This window comes from Phocoena sinus, chromosome 9, assembly GCF_008692025.1.
Source record: "Phocoena sinus isolate mPhoSin1 chromosome 9, mPhoSin1.pri, whole genome shotgun sequence".
NCBI classification, from domain to species: Eukaryota; Metazoa; Chordata; class Mammalia; order Artiodactyla; family Phocoenidae; genus Phocoena; species Phocoena sinus.
The window spans coordinates 40,862,196-40,883,484 of NC_045771.1; the positions used below are offsets into that span (position 1 = coordinate 40,862,196).

General features: G+C 41.7%; 1 protein-coding gene across 2 annotated transcripts in view; it reads left to right on the forward strand.

Moving 5' to 3' along the window:
- ELMO1 (engulfment and cell motility 1) overlaps positions 1-21,289 on the forward strand; it is a 578,694-nt gene that overhangs the window by 109,948 nt on the left and 447,457 nt on the right. For both annotated transcript variants that reach the window (XM_032642958.1, XM_032642959.1), the window contains 2 exons: positions 11,618-11,658; positions 12,869-12,941. In XM_032642958.1, coding sequence (XP_032498849.1) covers positions 11,618-11,658; positions 12,869-12,941 — 114 coding nt within the window. The remainder of the gene's footprint in view (positions 1-11,617; positions 11,659-12,868; positions 12,942-21,289) is intronic.

Below are 21,289 nucleotides of genomic sequence, written 5' to 3' on the forward strand. Positions count from 1 at the left end.
TCATATTTTCCTTTTCTCAGTGACATATGAACATACACCCAGTTTACTGAAGCTGAAATTACATGTCTTCCTAGACTCTTCTCTTTCCCTCAGCTTTTCTGTCCAATCAGTTACCTCAGAAAACTTACCTGCATCTGGTCCCTCTTTGTCACACCTGCTGCTGCTGCTGTTGGTGACCCTATTCCCTCTGGTCAGTGTGGAGGAACATAGAGATCAAGGGAGGACTTAAAAATAAGTGTGTCAGGGCTTCCCTGGTGGCGCAGTGGTTGAGAGTCCGCCTGCCGATGCAGGGGACACGGGTTCGTGCCCCGGTCTGGGAGGATCCCACATGCCGCGGAGCGGCTGGGCCCGTGAGCCATGGCCGCTGAGCCTGCGCGTCCGGAGCCTGTCCTCCGCAACGGGAGAGGCCACAACAGTGAGAGGCCCGCGTAACGCATAAAAAAAAAAAAAAAAAAAAAAAAAAAATAAGTGTGTCATAGATCCTCAAAGGAAGAACTTTAGAAGAGAGAGACTAGTATCTACACAAACAGGAAATTATGCACACAAAGTAGGTAGACATAAATTGAGAATAGAGGAATATGAGAAAGAAACAAAAATCTCAGAAATAAAAAATATACATATAGTAAGTAAAATGTAAATAAAACACCCTACAACAGGAAAAAAACAATAAAACACATAGAGTTACTCTACAGTGGATTTGGCTATAGAGAGAACCAGTAACTTGGAAGATGAAAATAAGAAATACATCCAGAATATATTCCAAAAGATACGGAATGAAAAATATATATGAATGTGAAGTTGTGTTGAAAGGACACGTGAAGAAGTTCCATCCTATGTTTAATTGACAATCCTATTAATGAAGAACAAGAACAGAAGGAACGATGGAGAGGTGATATTTGAGGAGATCCTGGCTAATATCTTACCTCTCTGGAATTGAAAGAAGTTCCATAGGGGCTCTGGATTTGGCTGGTTGGATGGATAGAGGCTCTGCCATTAGGAGTTGTACAGACTTAACACTCTGTCTAAGAGTCATGAAAAAAGGGAAGGTTTCTAAGCAGGGGAGTGACATGGTATGATTTGTACTTTTGGAAGGTCAAAATTTGAGAATTGTTTTGTGAAGGTAAAATGAAATAAGAGAGACTAGTTAGACAGCTCTTGCAGTAGCCCAGGTGAGAAATGATTATTATGTCATGGCCTAGGATAGTGACAGAGGAGACAAAAAGAAGTCAGACATATGTCTCATCAAGACATATGAGAAGATTAAATTGACAGGAAATCGGTGATTGATTATACGTGGGAGGTAAGAGAGAGCAAAATGTTAAGGATGATAACGAGATTTCTTGCGAACAACTGGGCAAATGTTGGCGACAGCTACCAAGATAGAAAACACTAGTGGAGGAGTATTCAGGTGGAGTCGCATTCTTCATGGAACACTTACAAATGGGTACAGGAAAATACGAAAGCTTATCCATATGGTTGGACTTCCTTTCAGATTTCCTTTGTGTTTTGATACACTGGCCAACTTGTCTCTTGGCCTCCAGTGTAATCACCTATCATTAGAAAATGCACATTTGATTGTGTCACTTTCCTGCTTAAAAACCTATGATGAGTCCAAACTGTCAAGAGTTAGACATTTTTGGCCTCCAGCTTGCCTTTCTAGCCACTTTCTCTCAGTCACGCATATGACATCGTCAGCTCCTCCATATGCAACTTGAACATCCACTTACCGTGACTTTATGGGTGCCCTAAGTAATCCAAATAGCAACTATTTTTAATTGCTTCTCTGTACCCATGGGCAGAATAAAGAAGTTTAGAGAGTAACCTCTGAGGTTGACTTGGCAGGACTGAAGAAGAACAAGCAACATGAAGGAGAGGGAAGACGTAACGTTGATTGCAAGATTATTTTCTGGCAGACCAGAAAAAGATGACTAAAAGTTGAAAAGTGAAAAAGAATTTTGGAGTAAGATTTGAATTTGAGGTTATGGAAGGATACACGCTTCAGTTAAAATGGCCTGAGACAGAAGGGGGCTATGGAGAAGTCAGGGCTGGAGGTGTTGATTTGAGCATCAAAAGTGAGAAGAAAGTTGGAGCAGAGAGTTCTTCCCCTGGATATCAAAAGATTCAGTGTTGACTTGGGAGTTCATCATAATTTATGTGGGTAGTCCATGAAGCAGGATCATCTGCTATTCTCATGGTAGTGCTACAACATTGAGCCTTAAATAACATTTTTCAAAAGCTCACTATGTGCCAGGAATTAAGAGGCCCAGAATTTCATTGCCTTCCCCTCAGGTGTTAGCTCTGGGCCCTTGGGCTTGTTGTTGATGGTTGCTAGTACTCCAGATATGGGACAGAGTTAAAGAGCAAGGGTTCTGGAATTATATAGGTCTGGGTTCAAATTCTGGCTTTGCCCCTTATGCTGTGAGTCTTTGAGCAAGCTACTTAACATCTCCAGATGCTCATACAGTTTTCTCATTTGTAATGTAGACTTAGTAACATCATCTTGTAGGGGATATATGGTAGTCACTCAATAAATAGTAGCTACTACTATTATCATTATTATCAGAAGGGCTAGCCAAGTGATGATAGATAATGAAAGTCTGGGTTGATGATATGTCAAAGGTAGGGGAGTTTTAGAAAGTGCATGAGGTTGTGGCCATTCTTTGGATACTCCAGACCCTTCCAGAAGAGCCTGTTTTATTGTTCTTTAAGGCTGTGGTTTAGCCTCAGGTTGCTGTGGTCACATTCATGGGACATATATTTGAGACTTGGAAGCTCACTTCCTCCACTACTTGCTGGCAGATATCTCAGCACATCCATAAGCACTCTAGAAAGAAGGATGAATAGGCATTAGTGCATCCACTCACAAACAAAGTAAAGCAACTGCATGGCAAAGTGAGACAAGTAGTAAAAGGGGGCAAAAACAGGGGCCTTATACCCAATCTCAGTTTCTTTGCAGTTGATAAACCTTCATAATCTTGTGTTTAAATTGAACTTGAACTCTACTTTGCCTTCAGAGCTTATCTGGCTTTTTCATATCTACCCACCTGGTCTGATATCACCCTGTCCATCAGAGTCAGCAGTCATTTCTGTTTATCCGACCAAACCTGTCTGACTTTTTTTACTTTCATACCATGCACATAAATACAATTGACCTTCCACATATGAACTTGACACAAGTAAGGAGACTATTTCACAGGAGTGAAGACAGGCAAACCTTAAGACCTGAACTGAGTCACAGTGTGAATCACTCATTTCCACATAAAACAGGACACTTGACTCAAGGTGTGGTGGAATGAAATGGCCTGCCAGCCAGGCCCGAGTCATCTGGGAGTACTTCTTGGAAAAGACGGATATTAAGGAAGGTAGAGAGGGATATAGGAATTGGGAATTTGTTGTTTTTTGCTGCCTGAGATATTGAAATTTGGAAAAAGATTTTATATCCATAGCAACATTGATATTAGGACAATGTAAAATAGTCCAAGGACAAGGAAGGAGACTCAGAAGAGATAACTGATGTGAGTAGGGCTTTATTTTGCATTGTTCATCTCTACATTTCTGTCCTTTTCTAAAATTGCAGTTTCCCTTCCAACTGAAGGGGAACACAGTTTCTACTGAGTAGAAGTATATCACAATTCCTAAAAGAGAAAGAGCTGTTTCTATTCCTCTTTAACCCACTAGTACGTGAGAGTACTAATTATTTTTTGTCTTTGCTCACTTACATAGTCCAGTGATGTTTATGATGCAAAGATTGTACTTTGTCTTGCTGAATCTAATATTTAATTAGTTTCATGAAGCTTGAAACAAATCATTTTTAGTAAACCATTTAGACACAAATCATTTGTCAAGAAAAAGGTGGCATAGCCTGTCATCTTTCAATTTTTAAAATTAATGTGATACATAGTTTTACTACTTTGGAGATGTAGTTGTGAGCTCCCCCCTTTGTCATTTCTGACAGTCACTGAAGTCTTGTGTCAGTGATTCACATTGGAACTGTCGTCAAAATACTTGCTTTCCAAGAACCAGCTAAATTTGTCTCAGGAAAGTGTGGCTTTTGTCGTTAACTTTCAGATTATTTAGGCAGCTATTAGGAAAACAGAATATGCATACACACCCCTCGGGACACATTGGATTCCTCCATATTAAAGATATATGGCTCAGAAGCATGGAGAGTAGTCATCGGGTTCAATGGAGGAGAAATGACGCTGTTGTAAAATGACTGGTGTCATTGACACAGTGTCAGGAGGCACCTCTGGGAACTAGAAGGGTTATTGCACATGAAATTTTCTCCAAGTCACATTCTAGGCTAAGTCGTAGTAAACATGCATATCCCTTCTCAGAGGTGTCCTGACATTTGGAAGCTAGGTTTCTTTTCTTTCTGGGCCAACATTACTCATAACTGCTGTGCAGAATATGTTCAATGAATTTCCATCTATAAAAGCAAAGTAAAATCCCAAGTGCTGTCTAACTGTCAAAATAAAGCAGCTGTCCACATTCCTTTTAAAGCACTAGAGAAAGGCCTTTTAATAGTCTGGGACCAAAAACTTGAAGTCTTTGTGGAAAATGGTTTTGCAATTACAGGGCTGTACGACAATGGCACGACGCGAGGGCAGCTGCGTGGTGGTGATGGGGGATTGCTCCTGTCTTCCTCTTGCTGTCGGTCTTCCATCTTTAGCTCCTACCTGAGCTTCAGAGGCAGTCAGAAGAGACCAGAAGAAAGGGAAAGAAGCTAAAAGTCTGAAAAAATAATTGTTCTTAATCAAAAAATGTTCATTAATTGCACCCTTTGTGGCCTAGCAGCCACTCGCTTGGGAGGTGACAGAGGTGTCCTCAGAGGCAGTCTCTGCCTCCTAACGAGTATAAGCTAGTTAGCAGAAGAAAAGGAAAATGAGTTGAAGAATAAGAACAGGATGAGATGAGTGCCAAAGGCAGCACTGGGAGTTGGAGTCACTTGAGGAAGAAGGAAGAATTGGATACTCATTCATTCATGTATTTAATTTCTTTAACCAACTTGTAAAAAAAAGTACCTGCAAAGCATCCAAGCAGGATTTAGGAGATGAAAGAACCTATTCATAGGTAACATTTATCCAATGCCTTGCTATGTACCAGGTGCAATTTCAAGGGTTTTACATACATCCTCTCAGTTAATCTTCACTACCCTACAATGTGCAAGATACTGCTTTTATTTTCAGAAAAGAAAATGGAAACATCGAGAGGAGAAGTAAAAAGCCTAAAGCTACAAAATTAGGGACTGCAGAAGTTGGGGTTCAACCCCAGGAAGTCATTTTCTAAAGTCATTCAAGTGCTCATAGCTGGGGGAAGGTATAGAAAAGCTAGTTGGTAAAAATTCAGCATTCAAAATGCTTTTCTGGTGTCCCTTCACTTACTGTCATCTCATAAGCATTTTTCCCCTCGTGTCTTTAAAAACATTTGAAATACAGAAGATTTCAATGAAGCCAAGCTTTGTTTTGGGTATGATGCTCATTTTAGGACAGACCTGGGCCTGAGAAGTAGATGTCAGAGGTGGGAACTGCAGCCCACAATCCATAGTTGCTGACAGGCGTGCATCACATTGGATGGGGAAGCTACCAGCCTCCATGGGCTGGTGTCAAGGCATCAGTGTGGGCAGCAGCAGACTTGAGAGCTCCAAGGTGAGCATTTGGCCTGGGTAATATCCGCAGGCCGGGTGCCCTGCCATGGGCAGAAACAGGTGGTTGAACGGGGAACTGCTCAACTCATCAGGGAGGGGACACTGAAGAGGGACAGCAGCTGGGTCGTGTCCGGAGAACGTGCCTCAAGGCAGGTGGGACTCCACAACCTCCGAAATAAACAACTAGGGACTCCCAAGGATGTTTCTTCTTGGGGTTCTCTCATGCCTGAGAGCAGCCATGAGCTTTGGGTGGGAGAATGATCTTTTTTTTTTTTTTTTTTTAAGAGATGAAAGGGAGGCAGGGGAGGATCTGGTTTACTGAGGAAGAAGATGAAGTGTTAATCTGAGGGGTGGCAGGACGTCCACCAGGGGTTGTTGGGAATGGAGGATCAGACCTTAGAAGAAGGGTCACAGTGGGTGACATGGATTCAGGAATTTATGACACTGGCATTTCATTAAAGGCAGGAGAGAGTTTAGAAAGGAAAGTGAAGGATCAACATCCACTTTAAGGATTAGGTAGAAAGAGTAAATATTCTTTTCTCTCTCTAATCCTTAAAAAAATCTTTTTTTTTTCCCTTACCCAATTGCAGTAGGTTTAATAGTGGACCCAAAAAGTATGTCCAAGTCGTAACCCCCAGAATATGCAAAGGTGATTTTATTTGGAAAAAGAGTTTTTGCATATTTAATTGTGGATCTTGAGGTGAGATCACCCTGGATTTAGGGTGGGCCCTAAATCCTCCTTATAAGAACAGGAGAGAAGACCATATGAGGACAGAGGCAGAGATGTAGATCACAAATGAATTGCTGGGCAATTTGGCCATTCTCAGGAATCTAGGTGATTTTATGTAAAGTAGATCAATCTTTTTGTACAGGAAATTTGCTTTCTGGACTTTCTCTTCGATAAATTAAGTTGAATAAAGGAATCCTTTTGGAGAATAAGAGCAAAAATAAAAAGGGAGGAATAAATTTCCCCCAAAAAACAACAGAAAAAGCTTACCCCTTGAGTAGAACCGTTGGCACATGGTACCTTTCCAATCAAATTCGTATGGAAATGCATACTTTGACAAAAAAAATAAAAAATTTTGTGCCATCATTAAGATTTTCCCAGATTAATATAAAGAGAAGAAATACTTTCTCATGCTGCAAGATGACCTCACCGTTGCTAAAGGGAAACGGGGTAGAGAGTGCACATAATCCCCAGTCCCCTGCACAAGGAAATCTGGTAACTGTCTAACCCTCTGGGTTATCCTTAAAAACATTCCTGCTCTTCCCTTCTCACTGCTGAGTCTGAGAAGGCAGTTTTGACCTTCAGAACAAAAAGCTTAAGGGATTTAGTTACGATTTTTTTAAGTTATGAAAACATGCTCAGGCAATTAAAATAATTGTGCCTCAATATTCTACATCCAGATATATTCATATCGAGTGTAGAATTTAGTTTCATTCCTTTAGAGTTTATGGAATCAAAGGGAGAGGAACCAGTTTTCATCCTTTTAGATCAAATTTTCTTTTCTCCTGGGCTTTTGTCTCAATGAGGTAAAAGGCAAATTATTCCGTGGGTCTACAAAAAGCTACCAAGGCATTGCACTTGTCACCCTACTTCCAAGTCATAGAGAACTGGGCAGATAGACAGAAACATCTTATGTAACCTGAACAAATGTTAACTAAAACATAGAGCCGACCTTTGGCTTGGAATTTAAGCCAGGCAAGGGGCTCACGTCAAATTGAGGGCTTTGTATAGGAAGTGAGAAAAGCACTGCTACCAGAAGAGTGTATTTGGGGTATCTCATTCAGCCCCTGTTAACAGGAGTAGTTCGTGCTTACCTGCGTGGCCTTGCTAATGGATGGAGACAGTTATACCTGTTGAATTATACTCTTCATCACCTGGCTGACTCAATGCTCTTCCAAACTGTGAATCACAGAGTGGTCTGTGAGGGGAGTAGTGACAACCTTCACGAGTCTGAGCAGCTGCTTCGAGCCACCCCGCAGTGGTTTACCTGGTAGGAAGTGGGATGTGTGCTAATGATTAATCCAGGCTATCCTTCGAAATGGTTTACTTTTACAGTCAAGCCTTTTTTGTTTGTTTGTTTTTGAAAGGAAAGTTAGTGAATGTGTGGATTTTCCATTTAACAGAAGTGTACTGAGTCTCCTCTGTATACTGTGCAACTAGTACTGAGGGGTGGAGAAGTTTACAAAGATGAATTAAGGTGCCTTGTTCTCAAGGGACAAGAAGATAAGGCAGATATACTAAGTCCTTAGGAGTGATATATTTAATGTGCTAAGCACAGAGGGACTGATCTCTATCTGGGGAAATCAGGGACATCTCCTTAGAGGAGGTGTCATTGTTAGAGCTGGAACAGAAAGGAGGAGATGGACATTTCAACAAATAGCATTAAGTGAAAGTATGGGGGGGAATCAACCGCTAATCCAGAAGCATGGGCAACACGTACAACATTAGTAAAGCTTGACTGCTTGAGACCAGATTGTGGAAGGCCTTGGATGACAAGCTAGGGATTTATACTGTATAGGTGATGGTCATGGAGGATCTATGAAGGCAACTGGAGCCAAAGAATGACATGAGTTAAGTTTGTGGGGAAAGCCTGATTTTGCCTAATTATAGTTAACGTGGGGATTGGAGACAAAGAAGCTGGAGATGCAAAGACTTTTTTGCAAGGATATGGCACCAAGATCCTGAGAACCCTTAACCAAAGGTGGTAGTAAGATCTGGAAAGGATTAAGGGGAGAGAGGTTGTGGAGGAAGGAATGATGGGACTCAGTGTCTTATAAATATCCGTATGTCACAGAATAGAGAAGGCAAAGATAAGTTCCCTAGAAGTGTACATGGAAGAACTGCCAGAAATAGGCAAGGCAAGTGCAGGAACTAATGGAAGATAGGAATCTGAGTTTGATAGACCAGTGGAGCATTTGATTGGAAACTTACGGCAAGTAGTTAGTGCTAGTAATGATGGGCTGGTACTCAGGAAGGCCCTGGGGCTGAGGAACAGAATTAAGGGTGATGGAATTGGGGTATGACTTATCTGGTAGGAGTTGGAAGGAGGAGTGTCAGGATTTTAGAAGAGTGGTTAGGAGGAGGTGAGAAGTAATGATGTGAATGTCACAGAGGAAAATGCTACATCACCTGTAACAAATCAGAACTGGAGAGTGAAGACATAAAGGTTAATGATGCTCCGGGCTGTAGTGGTGTCATAATAAGACACAGAAATCATGGCTGGGATGGAGGGAGTTTGGGGGCAGGGGCATGCTATTATTGGGGTAGATTGATGGGTAGGGAATGGTGAGAGTGATGATTTTTTGTTCGTATATTTAATAAAATGCTTGAAGGAGAGTTAACATGCTATTTCTAACAAACTGTCAGAGATTTGCAAAGGTGTTTGGGATCAGGCTATAGACTTGGGGCAGTTGAAATGAATGAGGAACTGACCAATTAAGTAAAAACAGAAGAGACAGGAACAGAAATTTGGAGTTAGGAAGCTAGAGATAAAAGAGAAATGATGAAAGATCTCTTGACTTTTATTGAAGGATTATTGATTATAACTGTAGGAGACTGAAGGAAATATAGCATCTCTGGAAAGAGTATTTCAAAAAGAGGTAGTAATGATATTGTCAAATAATGTGGATGGATTAAGGGAGATGAGAATTGTGAAGAGTCATTGGAATTAGGTTTGGCGGTGGAGCCACGTTTCATTGGAACAGATAAAGAATGGAGGGGACAGGTGTAAGGAAGTGGGCCGTGAGACCAGCCCTGTCCTTACATAACATTCATTTTAATTGGTGAGGCTGCATTATGAGGGCATTATGTTCAGTTAACTATGGTTCCTTTTCCTCTGTGGTTTAAAGTTTTTTTTTAATCTTTCTCTATTAAATCTCTAAGTTTTGTTCTTCCAGAGTCTTTACTCCTTTCATATATCCAACTTCAGAATGTTCTAGATATGACAGTTCTAGAAGCCCATAGACTTCTGTCTTTTCAAATTTGATTCTGAATCTATGAATCAGTCCTGAATTAAAATCCAAGAAATTCCTCTAAGTTACCTAGACTAAGAATTCTAATTCTGAAAGCTGTAATTTAAATGCTTTCTCCTACATCAATAGCAATACTTTCCTGACCTGATCTGTCCTTTCAATGTAATTTAAGTCTGAAATCCAGCCCTGTTATTTATATTTCAGTTTTGAGGGTACAAGAGTAAGATTAGGAGGGTAGGAGACCCCTAGGTCCTCATGAAATACCGATAGCCTGGAGAGGCCACTGGCAACTGGAAGTGCAAAATCCTCATCTTATGGGAAAAGTTTTGTTTCTAAAGCTCCTTTGTCCTTTGGTTGTGAGAGCACATTTGCCCCTTGACTCACAGCCAGAGCCATAAACAATGGACAAGTTCTTGCAAAGGTCTAGGAGTTGTGTAACCTGTAACCTCACTGTAGAGCCCAATCTCCATTTCCAATCTCATTCTAAAGGAGACCAGCTCAGAATGTCAGGAATACTTACCATCTTTCCACCCCTCAACGATTCTAGGTCCCTTTTCTGCCCACTGCATTTATAGTTGTAGGGGTAGGCAGACATTCTTTTGAAATCATAGTGGTGGGTTTAGTCATAGACCCTAGAGCTCCAGAGGGAGGGAGAGCATTGAAGGAACACTGAGGACTGTGTTGGAGCTTTTATCAGGGCCTAGAGGCCCTTCGAAAGGACTATGAAGAGTGCTCAGAACTAATGAAGAGGGCAGACCTAGCAGCATTGGGTCCAAGGGCAAGGATGCAAAGAGGAAATCAAGGTCTTCTAGTGATGTGAGAGGATAAGGAAGTGGAGCCCTAACCCTTTTTTTGAATATTTTGCCCTTTGTTTTAATTCTCATTTAATTTAATTTAATTTAATTTAAAATTCTTATAACCGCCCTGAGGAGTGGATAGGTCCTCTGCCCATTTTACAGGTAAGTTAGTTGAGGTTCAGCAAATTAAGGAAATTGTAGGTCTCACTGCAGAGAGGTTGACACAGCTAGGATTTGAACTGAGTCTGCTTGATTCAGAATTCCTTCCCCCATAGGCCAGTGCCCCTCAGAGGGACAGGAGGAAAACACGTTTAGATGCTTTTCTGTGGTTGTATCCGAAAACCCAGGGCCATGTGTTGTATTTCTTTGATTTCTCTTCCCCATTTGTTTCTTGTCTGTAATGTGTTCCTTTGGTTGACACACTACTGCCCATCCCAGGAGATAGCCAGGGTCTGTTTGCATCCAAAGCAGAAAGAGTTTCGACATCTCTGGGCGAGCTGTGTGTGTCTCTTCACTACATTCTTTCAATCTGGAGGCAGGCGGAGCACAGCTGTGGCTGTTAGGCCAAAAGCACAGCTGTAGTCAGCCGCCAGTTGACACCATGGCACATGGTGTCATGGTCCCATTACTTGAGTGTGTCCTGCTCAAGCCGCTGCGTGATTGGCATTTGCATGGGCCACAGTTGGGGGAAGAATTCTCTGCACTTTGTAGGAACAGTGTCACCATGCTTCATATTCCATTTGCCTCATGTTCTCGTAAAAATATCCCACATCCAAGCTTGTTTGCATAAAATGAAACTGCTGGTTGCCCGATTCATGTACTACTCTTGAGGAATTCTGGTTATCATTTGACCTTGCGGATTGTCATTGCCTGTGAGATCTTTGACCAAAGCTATGTTTCATCCTGATTTTAGTGTGGCTAAGTTAAATATGATATATGTTTTTTTCAATTAGCAATGTTAAAGTATAGAAAAAATGACCACAAGGGTGATAAATCATTAATACAGTTGGTGGTGATGGCTGGTCGATTAATACCTTGAGAAAAACAACACACTCACTGACACAACCAAGAATAGCATATGTAAATTCTTCTTACTTAGATATCTCTTTATTAGGCCTCTTCTTCTTCTTTTTTTTTAATGTAAAATGTTGAAATGAAACTGACACAAAGTATTTCCTTTTTTTCTATTTTTCAGAAAAAACCACTGTCTGCAATAATAAAGGAAGTCTGTGATGGGTAGGTGTTACTCAGGATTTATGCGGGGAGCTCCAGTCCACAAATTGAAAGTCAAATAAAATATTCTTGAGCAATCATTAAATATTATTCACTAAGTCACTATTTGACCTGCCAAAAGACACCAAGAATTGCTCTGTAAGATTTCCATGCCTTTTCAGCCAAAATAATTATCACTGTTTCTCAAGAAATAGAAAGTGTAGAAGGGCTGATATGTGGACACTGGAATTGATATTATTTATTTTGAAAAGTTGTAGTTCATTCATCCTGCTCACTGGGGAGCAGTGTAAGTTCCTGAGGTTAAGTACACACTTCATCTGGTATAAAATGAGAGGGCCACTCAGGTCCCCATAGAAGATAAAATAATTTAAAAGACAGGTCAATGGGTGGTGGTGCTGCCATGTGGAACTCCACAATGATAGTGGACTTTCCTACTTCTCTGGGGTTGCTCTAACAATCTAAAGGAAAAGCACATTGATATGGAAGTTGCATGAGGTTTTTTATTTTTAAAGCAGAAGTGTGAATAGAGTATTACCTGGAATTTATTTAAGACCTGGGATCCTTAATTGGAATGTTCCAAGCTACAGCAAGCATACCGCTTGGGGACTGTAGACCACAGAGACAATTGAAATGTAACCATTGTCAAAAATTTAAATTGCACTTATTTCCCTCTCTCTGCTCCACTCACTCCCTCATAATAGGGAGGAATGGAACTTTACATTTAAATACCCTTCCCTCAAAGCCATGAAGATAAAATGCCTAGGTCTTCCCTGGTGGCGCAGTGGTTGAGAGTCCGCCTGCCTATGCAGGGGACACGGGTTCGTGCCCCCGTCTGGGAGGATCCCACGTGCCGCGGAGCGGCTGGGCCCGTGAGCCATGGCCGCTGGGCCTGGGCGTCCAGAGCCTGTGCTCCGTGACGGGAGAGACCCCAGCAGTGAGAGGCCCGCGTACCACACAAAAAAAAGATAAAATGCCTAAAGGTGAGCAATAGGCTTGTAATAACACCTAGATGACCCACATCTGAAATGGTTGGTCTCAGGGTCATGAAAGGGGGGCTAATGCCATTTTGTTTTAGGAACTGCACTGTGGGTAACTTGGGTACTGGCTCAATTCCAATCATAGGGTGTTTATTTCATCTAACTCTATCAAACTATAAACAAGAAAATGACCCTTTTTTGTTTTTTTCTGATCCGTTTATGCTTGTATTTTTCAGGTGGTCCCTTGCCAACCATGAATACTTTGCACTGCAGCATGCAGATAGTTCAAACTTCTATATCACAGAAAAGGTAGGTCAACCGCGTTATTTAATCTGGGACACTTATATTTAAAGGAAATTAAAACACAAATGATGTTTCCTCTACTCAGGACTAAACATGCTGGTCTAAATTTTGCATCTCTACCATCCACAAAAATAGAGTCTGCAAAGCAAACAACTGCTACTTTAGTATTAACAAGGGGATATTTAGCCCATTCAAGAGTGAAGACCAAATATGTTTCTGCGTCCTGTTTTAGCAACAGCATTTGCCTTCTAACTGTGAATTTACTAATTCTCTTTCTTTCTTATTGCTTGGTTAAAGCATTTATTTGATACTTAATGACTTAGTCTAGCTTTTCTTTCTCAGAATTTTTTTTTCAGAATAACCTCTAAGCCCTGCTTAAAGTTATTGAAGGAATGACAAGAAACCATTTCGAAGGTGGCATTGTGTAGGCACTGAGTGTTCTGTGGTTCTTGGGAACCCTGCTTTCTTCTTGGGTGATTTTATCTCTTTAGGAAGCTTGGAGGAGAAGGAGGGAATTGTGAAGACTACAGTGGCTCTGGCAGCAAGTACAATTAATGTCTTAGATCCCTGATAAGAGAAAGGAAAACTAACATTTATTCAGCACCTACTATGTGCCAGGAACTGGGCCAAGCACATTACCTCTGTTTGTTGATTTTGTCCTCAAGACTAACCTGTGATGGAAACCACAGTGGCTTTGGTTAACAGATAAGAAACTGAATCATAGAACTCAGATGGCTTGGCCAGTATCTCAGGGGTCATAAACCACAGAAAAAAGTGCTTTATTCTTCCCAGATGGTCCCTGGAATTTTCATAACTGATCATGTTTTCTTCTGCACACTGATTGCCAGGAAGCTGAGAGTTAACAAGTGGACTAGATTTCCTGGCCTGTGTTGTATTTATTCCTTTTACTTGTTGCTTTGATTCATTCCGCAAACAGTTTTCTGTCTTTACTTCCCCCTTGCTTCGTTTTCTTCAGATTTTTCATTCCTTTTATATTTATATAATCTGCATGCTATTCTCGGTGAGATAAAGAGGATATAAATAAATAAAAGTTAAATGTTAGCAGTTGAATGTATTGTTGTTGATACCCTTAAACAGAAGACTGTCTCATTTACCTTGGTTCACCTTTTAAAGGTAACTAAAATATTGTGACTTTGGGGATATTACTGGAGATTGGATGGCTGTTTACTATTTAGGATATAATATGAAAAAGTTTAAAAATTATTAAGTGATAAAATTATAGGACAACAGAAGTTATAATAGTGTTTTTCAAACATCACCATTTAATGGGTAGTGAAATCAATTTAGTGGGTGTTCATAGCATTGAAAATTGGAATATAATAGAGTAGAATAGGTCACAGTACATCACCTGTGTTGTTTCTGAGAAACTTACGTCACACACACACCTGTATATAATACTAGTATATTGTGCTAGTTTTTTACCCTAGGCTGTGCCCCAAAAGCCGTTGAGTCACAGTTAACTCTGCCTTTGATTAACTGTATTGGCTTGTGTCCCCTGGTGGCTGTCCTGTCTTCTGTCATCATTCTCAGGAGACCTCAGTGTATTGGTGATTTTACTAAGGATGGAATTCTCAGACTAGAGAACATAAGCATCACAGGGAGAATCATTTAAAAATGTAGGTTTTTCAGATCGCAGCCCCAGAGACTCAGAATGAGCAAACCTTGGGTATGGCCTAGGATTTTGCAGTTTAAGAGCCCTCTGTGGAATTCTGATGCAGGTACCCAGGGACCACTTGGAGGAACACTGCTCTGGGGCCACTTTTCTGAAGAGATGGGACCCGAGTGTCCCAGGCACTGTGCACTATGAACAGAGGTCAAGTGCTGAGTTTCATTTAGGAGGGTGTTTGTGTGCGGCCAATTCGTAGAATAATTTAAAAATTCACATACTATTTATGCTTTTACTCTAATTAACATTAATATCTAACATTAATATCTAATTTTCTGATATTAACATTAATATCAGAAAATTCAAACTACTCAGAACAATGGGAAAATTATTATTTTATTGGGCATCCTAGTTATTTTCTGAGAGATCTTGTTTGGCCTGAGGAAATCCTGAATGTTGAATTTAAAGGGACTGCCACCTAAATCTGTCATCAAGCTGTCTCTCTTCATTGGCCAGTAGTGAGGATTCTTCCTTTACTAAAAGTTTAGGGAATGAGGAGGCTCATTTTCCCAATTGCAGCTCTTTGTTTGTAAGTAAAATGTCATCACTCTTCTTCCTACAGCTGTCACTGAGCACAGTGTATGCATGTGACACAGAACGTGACACACAAAGGGCAGGAGATGGATCTTGAATTCTGGGTCCACAGGGGCAAACCTGGGCTGCCTTCAGTCTGTGGTTAGGTCCATCTAGTTCTTTGCAAGTATTCTTAAAAATAGAGCCCATTCCCCCCCGCCTTTTTTTAAGTAATGTATTTAGCATCATCTTGGTTACTTACAGCCCAGTGAGTTGTTAGGTGATATTTGTGTTACCGTGGTAACCGGTGACTAATTTTCGAAACTTGTGCATGTTCTTAGTTAATGACTTTCCCTTGTATGTGAGGTGGTCTCCCTTCCTCTGACACAGGTAAAATATCACCTGTAATTTTAAAGAAGAAAAATTCTCCAGCCCTGGCTGGACAAGCTAACATATTCTGTAACTGATAGATGCTTGTGATTCTCTACTAAGATCCTCAGGAAGGCACCTCCCCTGCTTTTCTCATGTTATTCAAGCCCATTTTCTGAAATTGTCTTCATTTGCTTATTGGGCCATTAACTTCTGTTTTTCATCACAGGGGGTAAAAATGTCACATTGTTGAGCAGTGTTCAGCAGAAGCATAGCATGCAAATGCCTTAGAGAAAGTTAAGATTCAGCTATTTACAAGTTCAAATTCTGCCCCAGAAACTTTCATATTTCAGGGTGATGTCTCAGACACAGAGAGAGAAAATACAAAATAAAAAGTGAATTGTGTATTTTTCAGCTTTACGGAGGTGTAATTGACAAACAAAATTGTAAGACATTTAAGCATGTGTCATGGTCATTTGATATACATATACATTGTGAAAGGATTCCCATCCTGTTAATTAACATATCCATCATCGTTATTTATTTATTTGGTGAAAACATTTAAATTCTACTTTCGTAGCAAATTTCAATTATACAATACCGTGCTATCAACTAAGTCACCATATTTTACATTAGATCCTGAGACCTAGTCATTTTATAACCTGAAATGTTGTACCCTTTTACTTACTTCTTTCTATTTCCCCCAGCCCTTCAGCCCCTGGCAACCATTTTTGCTACTCTCTGTTTCAATGAGTTTGACTTTCTTTTAAGATTCCACGGATAAGTGATTCCATGCAGTATTTGTCTTTCTCTGTCTGACTTGTTTCCCTTAGCATGGTGCCCTCACGGTTCATCCATGTTGTTGCAAATGGCAGGATTTCCTTCCTTCTCATGGCTGAATAATATTCTATTGTATATATCTACCACATCTTCTTTATCCCTTCATACGTTGACATCACTTAGGTTGTTTCCATATCTTGGCAGTTGTGAATAATGCTGCAGTGGATATGGGAATACAGATACCTCTTCGATAACCTGTTTTCATTTCCTTTGGATATATACCCAGAAGTGGGACGGTTGGATCCTTATTGTAGTTCCATTTTTGATTTTTTGAGGAACCTTCATGCTGTTCTCCATAGTGCCTATACCAATTTATATTCCCACCGACAGTGTATGAGGGCTCTCTTTTCTTCACATCCTTACCAGCACTTCTCTCTCTCTTTTTTTGTTTTTGATAATAACCATTCTAACAGGTGTGAGGTGATTTCTCATTATGGTTTTAATTTGCATTTCCCTGATGATTAGTGATGTTGATTAGTCATATACGTGTTGGCTATTTGTATGTCTTCTTTGGAAAAATGTCTATGCACTTTCTCTGCCCATTTTTAAAATTGGGCTTTTTTTTCTTTTCTTTCTATTGAGTTGTGTGAGTTTGTTACGTATTTTGGATGTTGACCCCTTATCAGATACATGATTTGCAGATATTTCTCTCTTTTCCACATATTGCCTTTTCATTTTGTCGATGGTTTCCTTTGCTGTGCAGAAGCTTTTTATTTATTTATTTTTTTAACATCTTTATTGGGGTATAATTGCTTTACAATGGTGTGTTCGTTTCTGCTTCATAACAAAGTGAATCAGTTATACATATACATATGTTCCCATATCTCTTCCCTCTTGCGTCTCCCTCCCTGCAGAAGCTTTTTAATTTGATGTAGTCCCATTTGTTTACTTTAAGTATTCCAGTGGGATTTGTCTTCCAAAAAAGAATTTTATATAGAGAGAGGGCTAAGCATTTTAGTCCATTATCTTCATTCCAGTCTGACAAGGCAGGTTATTATTATCTCCATTTTACAATGAGGAAAGTGAGACAGAGAGAGATTTTGCAACAACCCGTTTAGGTCGTACAGATGGGCAGTGGTTGAGCTGAGGCTTGGACCCGGCTGGGTCTGCCTCCAAAGCTGTCTATGCCACCTCCTGGAAACCCTCTGCCCCCACTACCTGGGCCCTGGTTTGTTTATGATGCTCCTTTTTTTTTTTGCTGACACCAGGCCAGTGATCCTGATGGTAATTGCCTCAGGACAATAAATATAGGAAGTTACAGCCTGTGAGCATTGCTTACCAGCTTTAGTCTGTGACCTTTTTATTCCTTAAGAGGATGGCTTGGAGGAAGTTGTAACAGATAATCTTCCACTCACTGGGGATTAGCAAAACACATTTTCATTTGCCTTTGGTCTGGACTGTATAATTGTCTAAGGTAGTATTATTGCATTAATACCATATTTTTTAGGCAAACAGGAAAATTGCCTTGTCATCCTTAACCCTAAGCGTGCAGACAGGTAGGTCCCCAGAAAGCATGGGGCATGGTAGAGGGCACCTTTACGAGATCGTGTACTTGTGGACAATTGAAGTTTTCTCATGATTTCAGGACGGTATTTTGGTCCCCTGTGCTAAGACCTACTTCAGAATGTGTGAAGTACAGTGATATACCATGGCAGTATCTTATTTCTATAAGTTTTTATTTTGTAAGAATAGAGATATCCATTTCTCATCCAGGTCCTCTCTGCAAAGCTGGCCCCAGGAACTTTCGGGGAAAGAAGTGGGGTCATTTGAAGGGCACCCCTTTTTAATGCCATTCCCACTTCCTAGGTGCTCTGTGTTCTCAGACAGGCCTTGAGCTTCCCCGAATCCCTGGGCAGACAGGGCTTGTGTATCCCTGGGACTTGTATGTCCATCCCGGGTCAGGAGACTACTCAATCATAGTGTGGAATTCAGTTCACCTGTCACACTTCAAGCACTGGGCTCTACAAAGAGCTCAGTGAGATGAATCCCTTTCATTCTCTGCATCCATGGATCTCAGGGTCTAGTTGGGGAAGAATACCTTGAAGCGGGCACAGGTTTTGAGGAAGAAGAGGCAGGAACCAAACGATTATAGAAGAGAAGAGGGATCCAGAAGGGTCCTGGAGTGGGCTAACCATGTCTGAACTGAACTTTGAGAAACTAACAGGAAAAGTATTCATTCAAAGACAGAACTCTGTTTCTGAGTTTTAGGCACCTTCACAGGTCAGCTGGGGCATTAGTCGGCGGGATGGTAACAACTGTCCTGAACATTTGTTGGATGCTTGCTATGTGGCAGGCGCTGAGCTAAACGCTTCGCTTCACATGGGCTCTTTGTTGTACTTGAGTCTTCACAGGAAGCCTGTGAACCAGGTTTTATTGTTACCTGCTCCATTCTCTGGAGGGCACAACTGGGGCTCAGGGGTGTAAGCAACAGAGCAGGGATTGACACAGGAAGTCTGGCTCCAGAGCCAGTGTCCTGTGCTCTCGGGCTGTGCCGTGGGACAGGCAGGAATCCCGGCAGTTCTCATCATGCTGTAACCACAGACGGAAGACACACCAGTTCTTGGTGCGGGAGGTGGAAATCCATCTTTCCATCCTCTATTTTACCTCCCTGGTTTCCTCTACTGACAGTCCTCATTCTACTACCTCTTGGTTCTCCAAAAAGCATTTGATCCTATTTATACCCGTGACCCAATAACCCAATTGCATCAGCGTTGCTGAGCAAAGTAATTTGCCTTCAAAATTCCCCAGAGATACACACATTACCAGCAGAGTTTCTTTTCCATTTGGAACGAGGCTGGTGAGCCCAAGGGAGCTGGTTCCATCCCTGTGTGGGAAGGTTGGCTTTGCACAGAGACAATGGTTGGTGCTTCTCAGCTGGGTTGGTTAACCCAAGGGCGTGAGTCCTTATTGGTCACTAAACAAATTGAGCACAGGGGTGTCATGTGACTGCCTCAAGGACACTGTAATGAAAACAGTTCAGTGCACTAGACATCTCTGGTGCACTTGCTTCATCTTTTAAAAAGTGGCTAAAATATTGTGGGGTTTGGGGTATTATTGGGAAAGGATTGGGGAATTTTCTTCTATATGAGTATAATGCGAAAAGTATAAAATTGTCTTTGAATGATAAAATTACAGGACAATAGAGGTAATAGTAGGGCTTTTCAAACCGTTGGTCATCACTTCTTAGTGGGTGGTAAATCAGTTTAATAGGTTGAAGGAGCATTAAAAAATGGACTGTAACAGGATAGAAAACAGAGTGTGTTACATGTGTTGCTTTGTGAAATATTTGTTTCATGTGCATTCATATGTAATACATGTTTAGTCTTATTTTTTACCCTGGGGTCAAAAATGTTTGAAAGTCACTGAAAATATTTACGAGGTGGGGGATTAACTAGGGAGAATAAATGCAAGTGCTGTATGTTAAGTAGTTTAAGGAAGCCTCGTGTTTGGAATGTGTTCTTCCCTGAAGAAGGTAATAGACACACCAGTACCACCAGCACCAGCACCAAACAAAATACAAAGCCAACTGAGGCATGTCTTTTCCTGGGGAGCTGCCGGTCCACTGGCTCCTAGGAGGGGCAGCCTATGGCCTGGTGCCATGTGTCCCTTCTCTATTGCCCCCAACAGCTAAGGGGACCAGAAGTTGACACCTTACCCTAGCTGAGTCCCCCTGGCCCCCTGCACCGTGCTTCTCTTCTGGGAATCTGAAATTGAGAGGTGAGTTGGGTGATGATGTTTGCTAGAACGGGAAGGTGAGATGGAGTCAAAGCTGCCGTGGTGTCAGGGCAGATGCATCTTCCTACAAGCTGAATGTGGGGCTTTGCAGCCCCGGCCATAAGTACACAGAGTAACACCAGTCTGCAGAAAGGATTGAGATAAGTGGGGATGAAGGCCTGTGAGGGAGTCAGAGGATGGGCAGAGGGAGCAGCTTCCAGTCCTGATTTCCTCTCTGCTTTCTGTTTCCTGTCTTTGCATCCCTGTGAGAGGATATCCTGTGGCTTTACAGTCCTTCCCCTGAAACCACTGTGCTTGGGTCTCTGTTACTCTTTTTTTTTCTCTAATTAATTATTTATTTATTTTTGGCTGTGTTGGGTCTTCGTTTCTGTGCGTGGGCTTTCTTCTAGTTGCAGCGAGCGGCGGCCCCTCTTCATCGCGGTGCGCGGTCCTCTCACTGTCGTGCCCTCTCGTTGCGGAGCACAAGCTCCAGACGCAGAGGCTCAGTAGTTGTGGCTCACGGGCCTAGTTGCTCCGCGGGCATGTGGGATCTTCCCAGACCAGGGCTCGAACCCATGTCCCCTGCATTGGCAGGCAGATTCTCAACCACTGCGCCACCAGGAAGCCCTCCGTTACTCTTGATCAAAGAACTTTCACTGGGACAGGCATTTTAATTTGAGCAAACCAGAGCCCAGGAACATTGTAAATTTTCTAACCTAGCCACACATCCTATGCGACATTCCTTTTTCTGCTGCTGCTTGTGGTAAAAGATTCCGGATTTGTTCAACAGAAGCCACTGTGGCTGCCTCAGCCGGTTATCCCTCAGCCAGGTGTGATGAGCGTGGGTTGCCACCTGCTGATCTGGGCCAGTGCCTCCAGGACTGGCTCTCAGCAGGCAGAAATGGTCAAAGAATGACGGTCCCGCTTTTCACCTTGCGCTGGCTCTTCAGCTCTTCTGGGGTTCCTGGCTCCCAGCATTTCTCTCTTGCTGCCCTGTTGCCCCATCTCTTGCCTTTCTCATACCCTGCTGCCTGCTCTCCCTTTGTTAAAGACTCCACATTCACATGTGCCTCGCTGCTGAATTCTTTCTTTTTTGATTTATAACTGAACCTGACTTCTGGTATGGATGCTCCTTGCCCTGCTGGCTGCTTGTATGCCTGTCACCAGCCTTTAGAAAGCACTACACTCTTCTAGACAGGCTGCTTGTCTTGGATCTGCCAGCTCATAATCC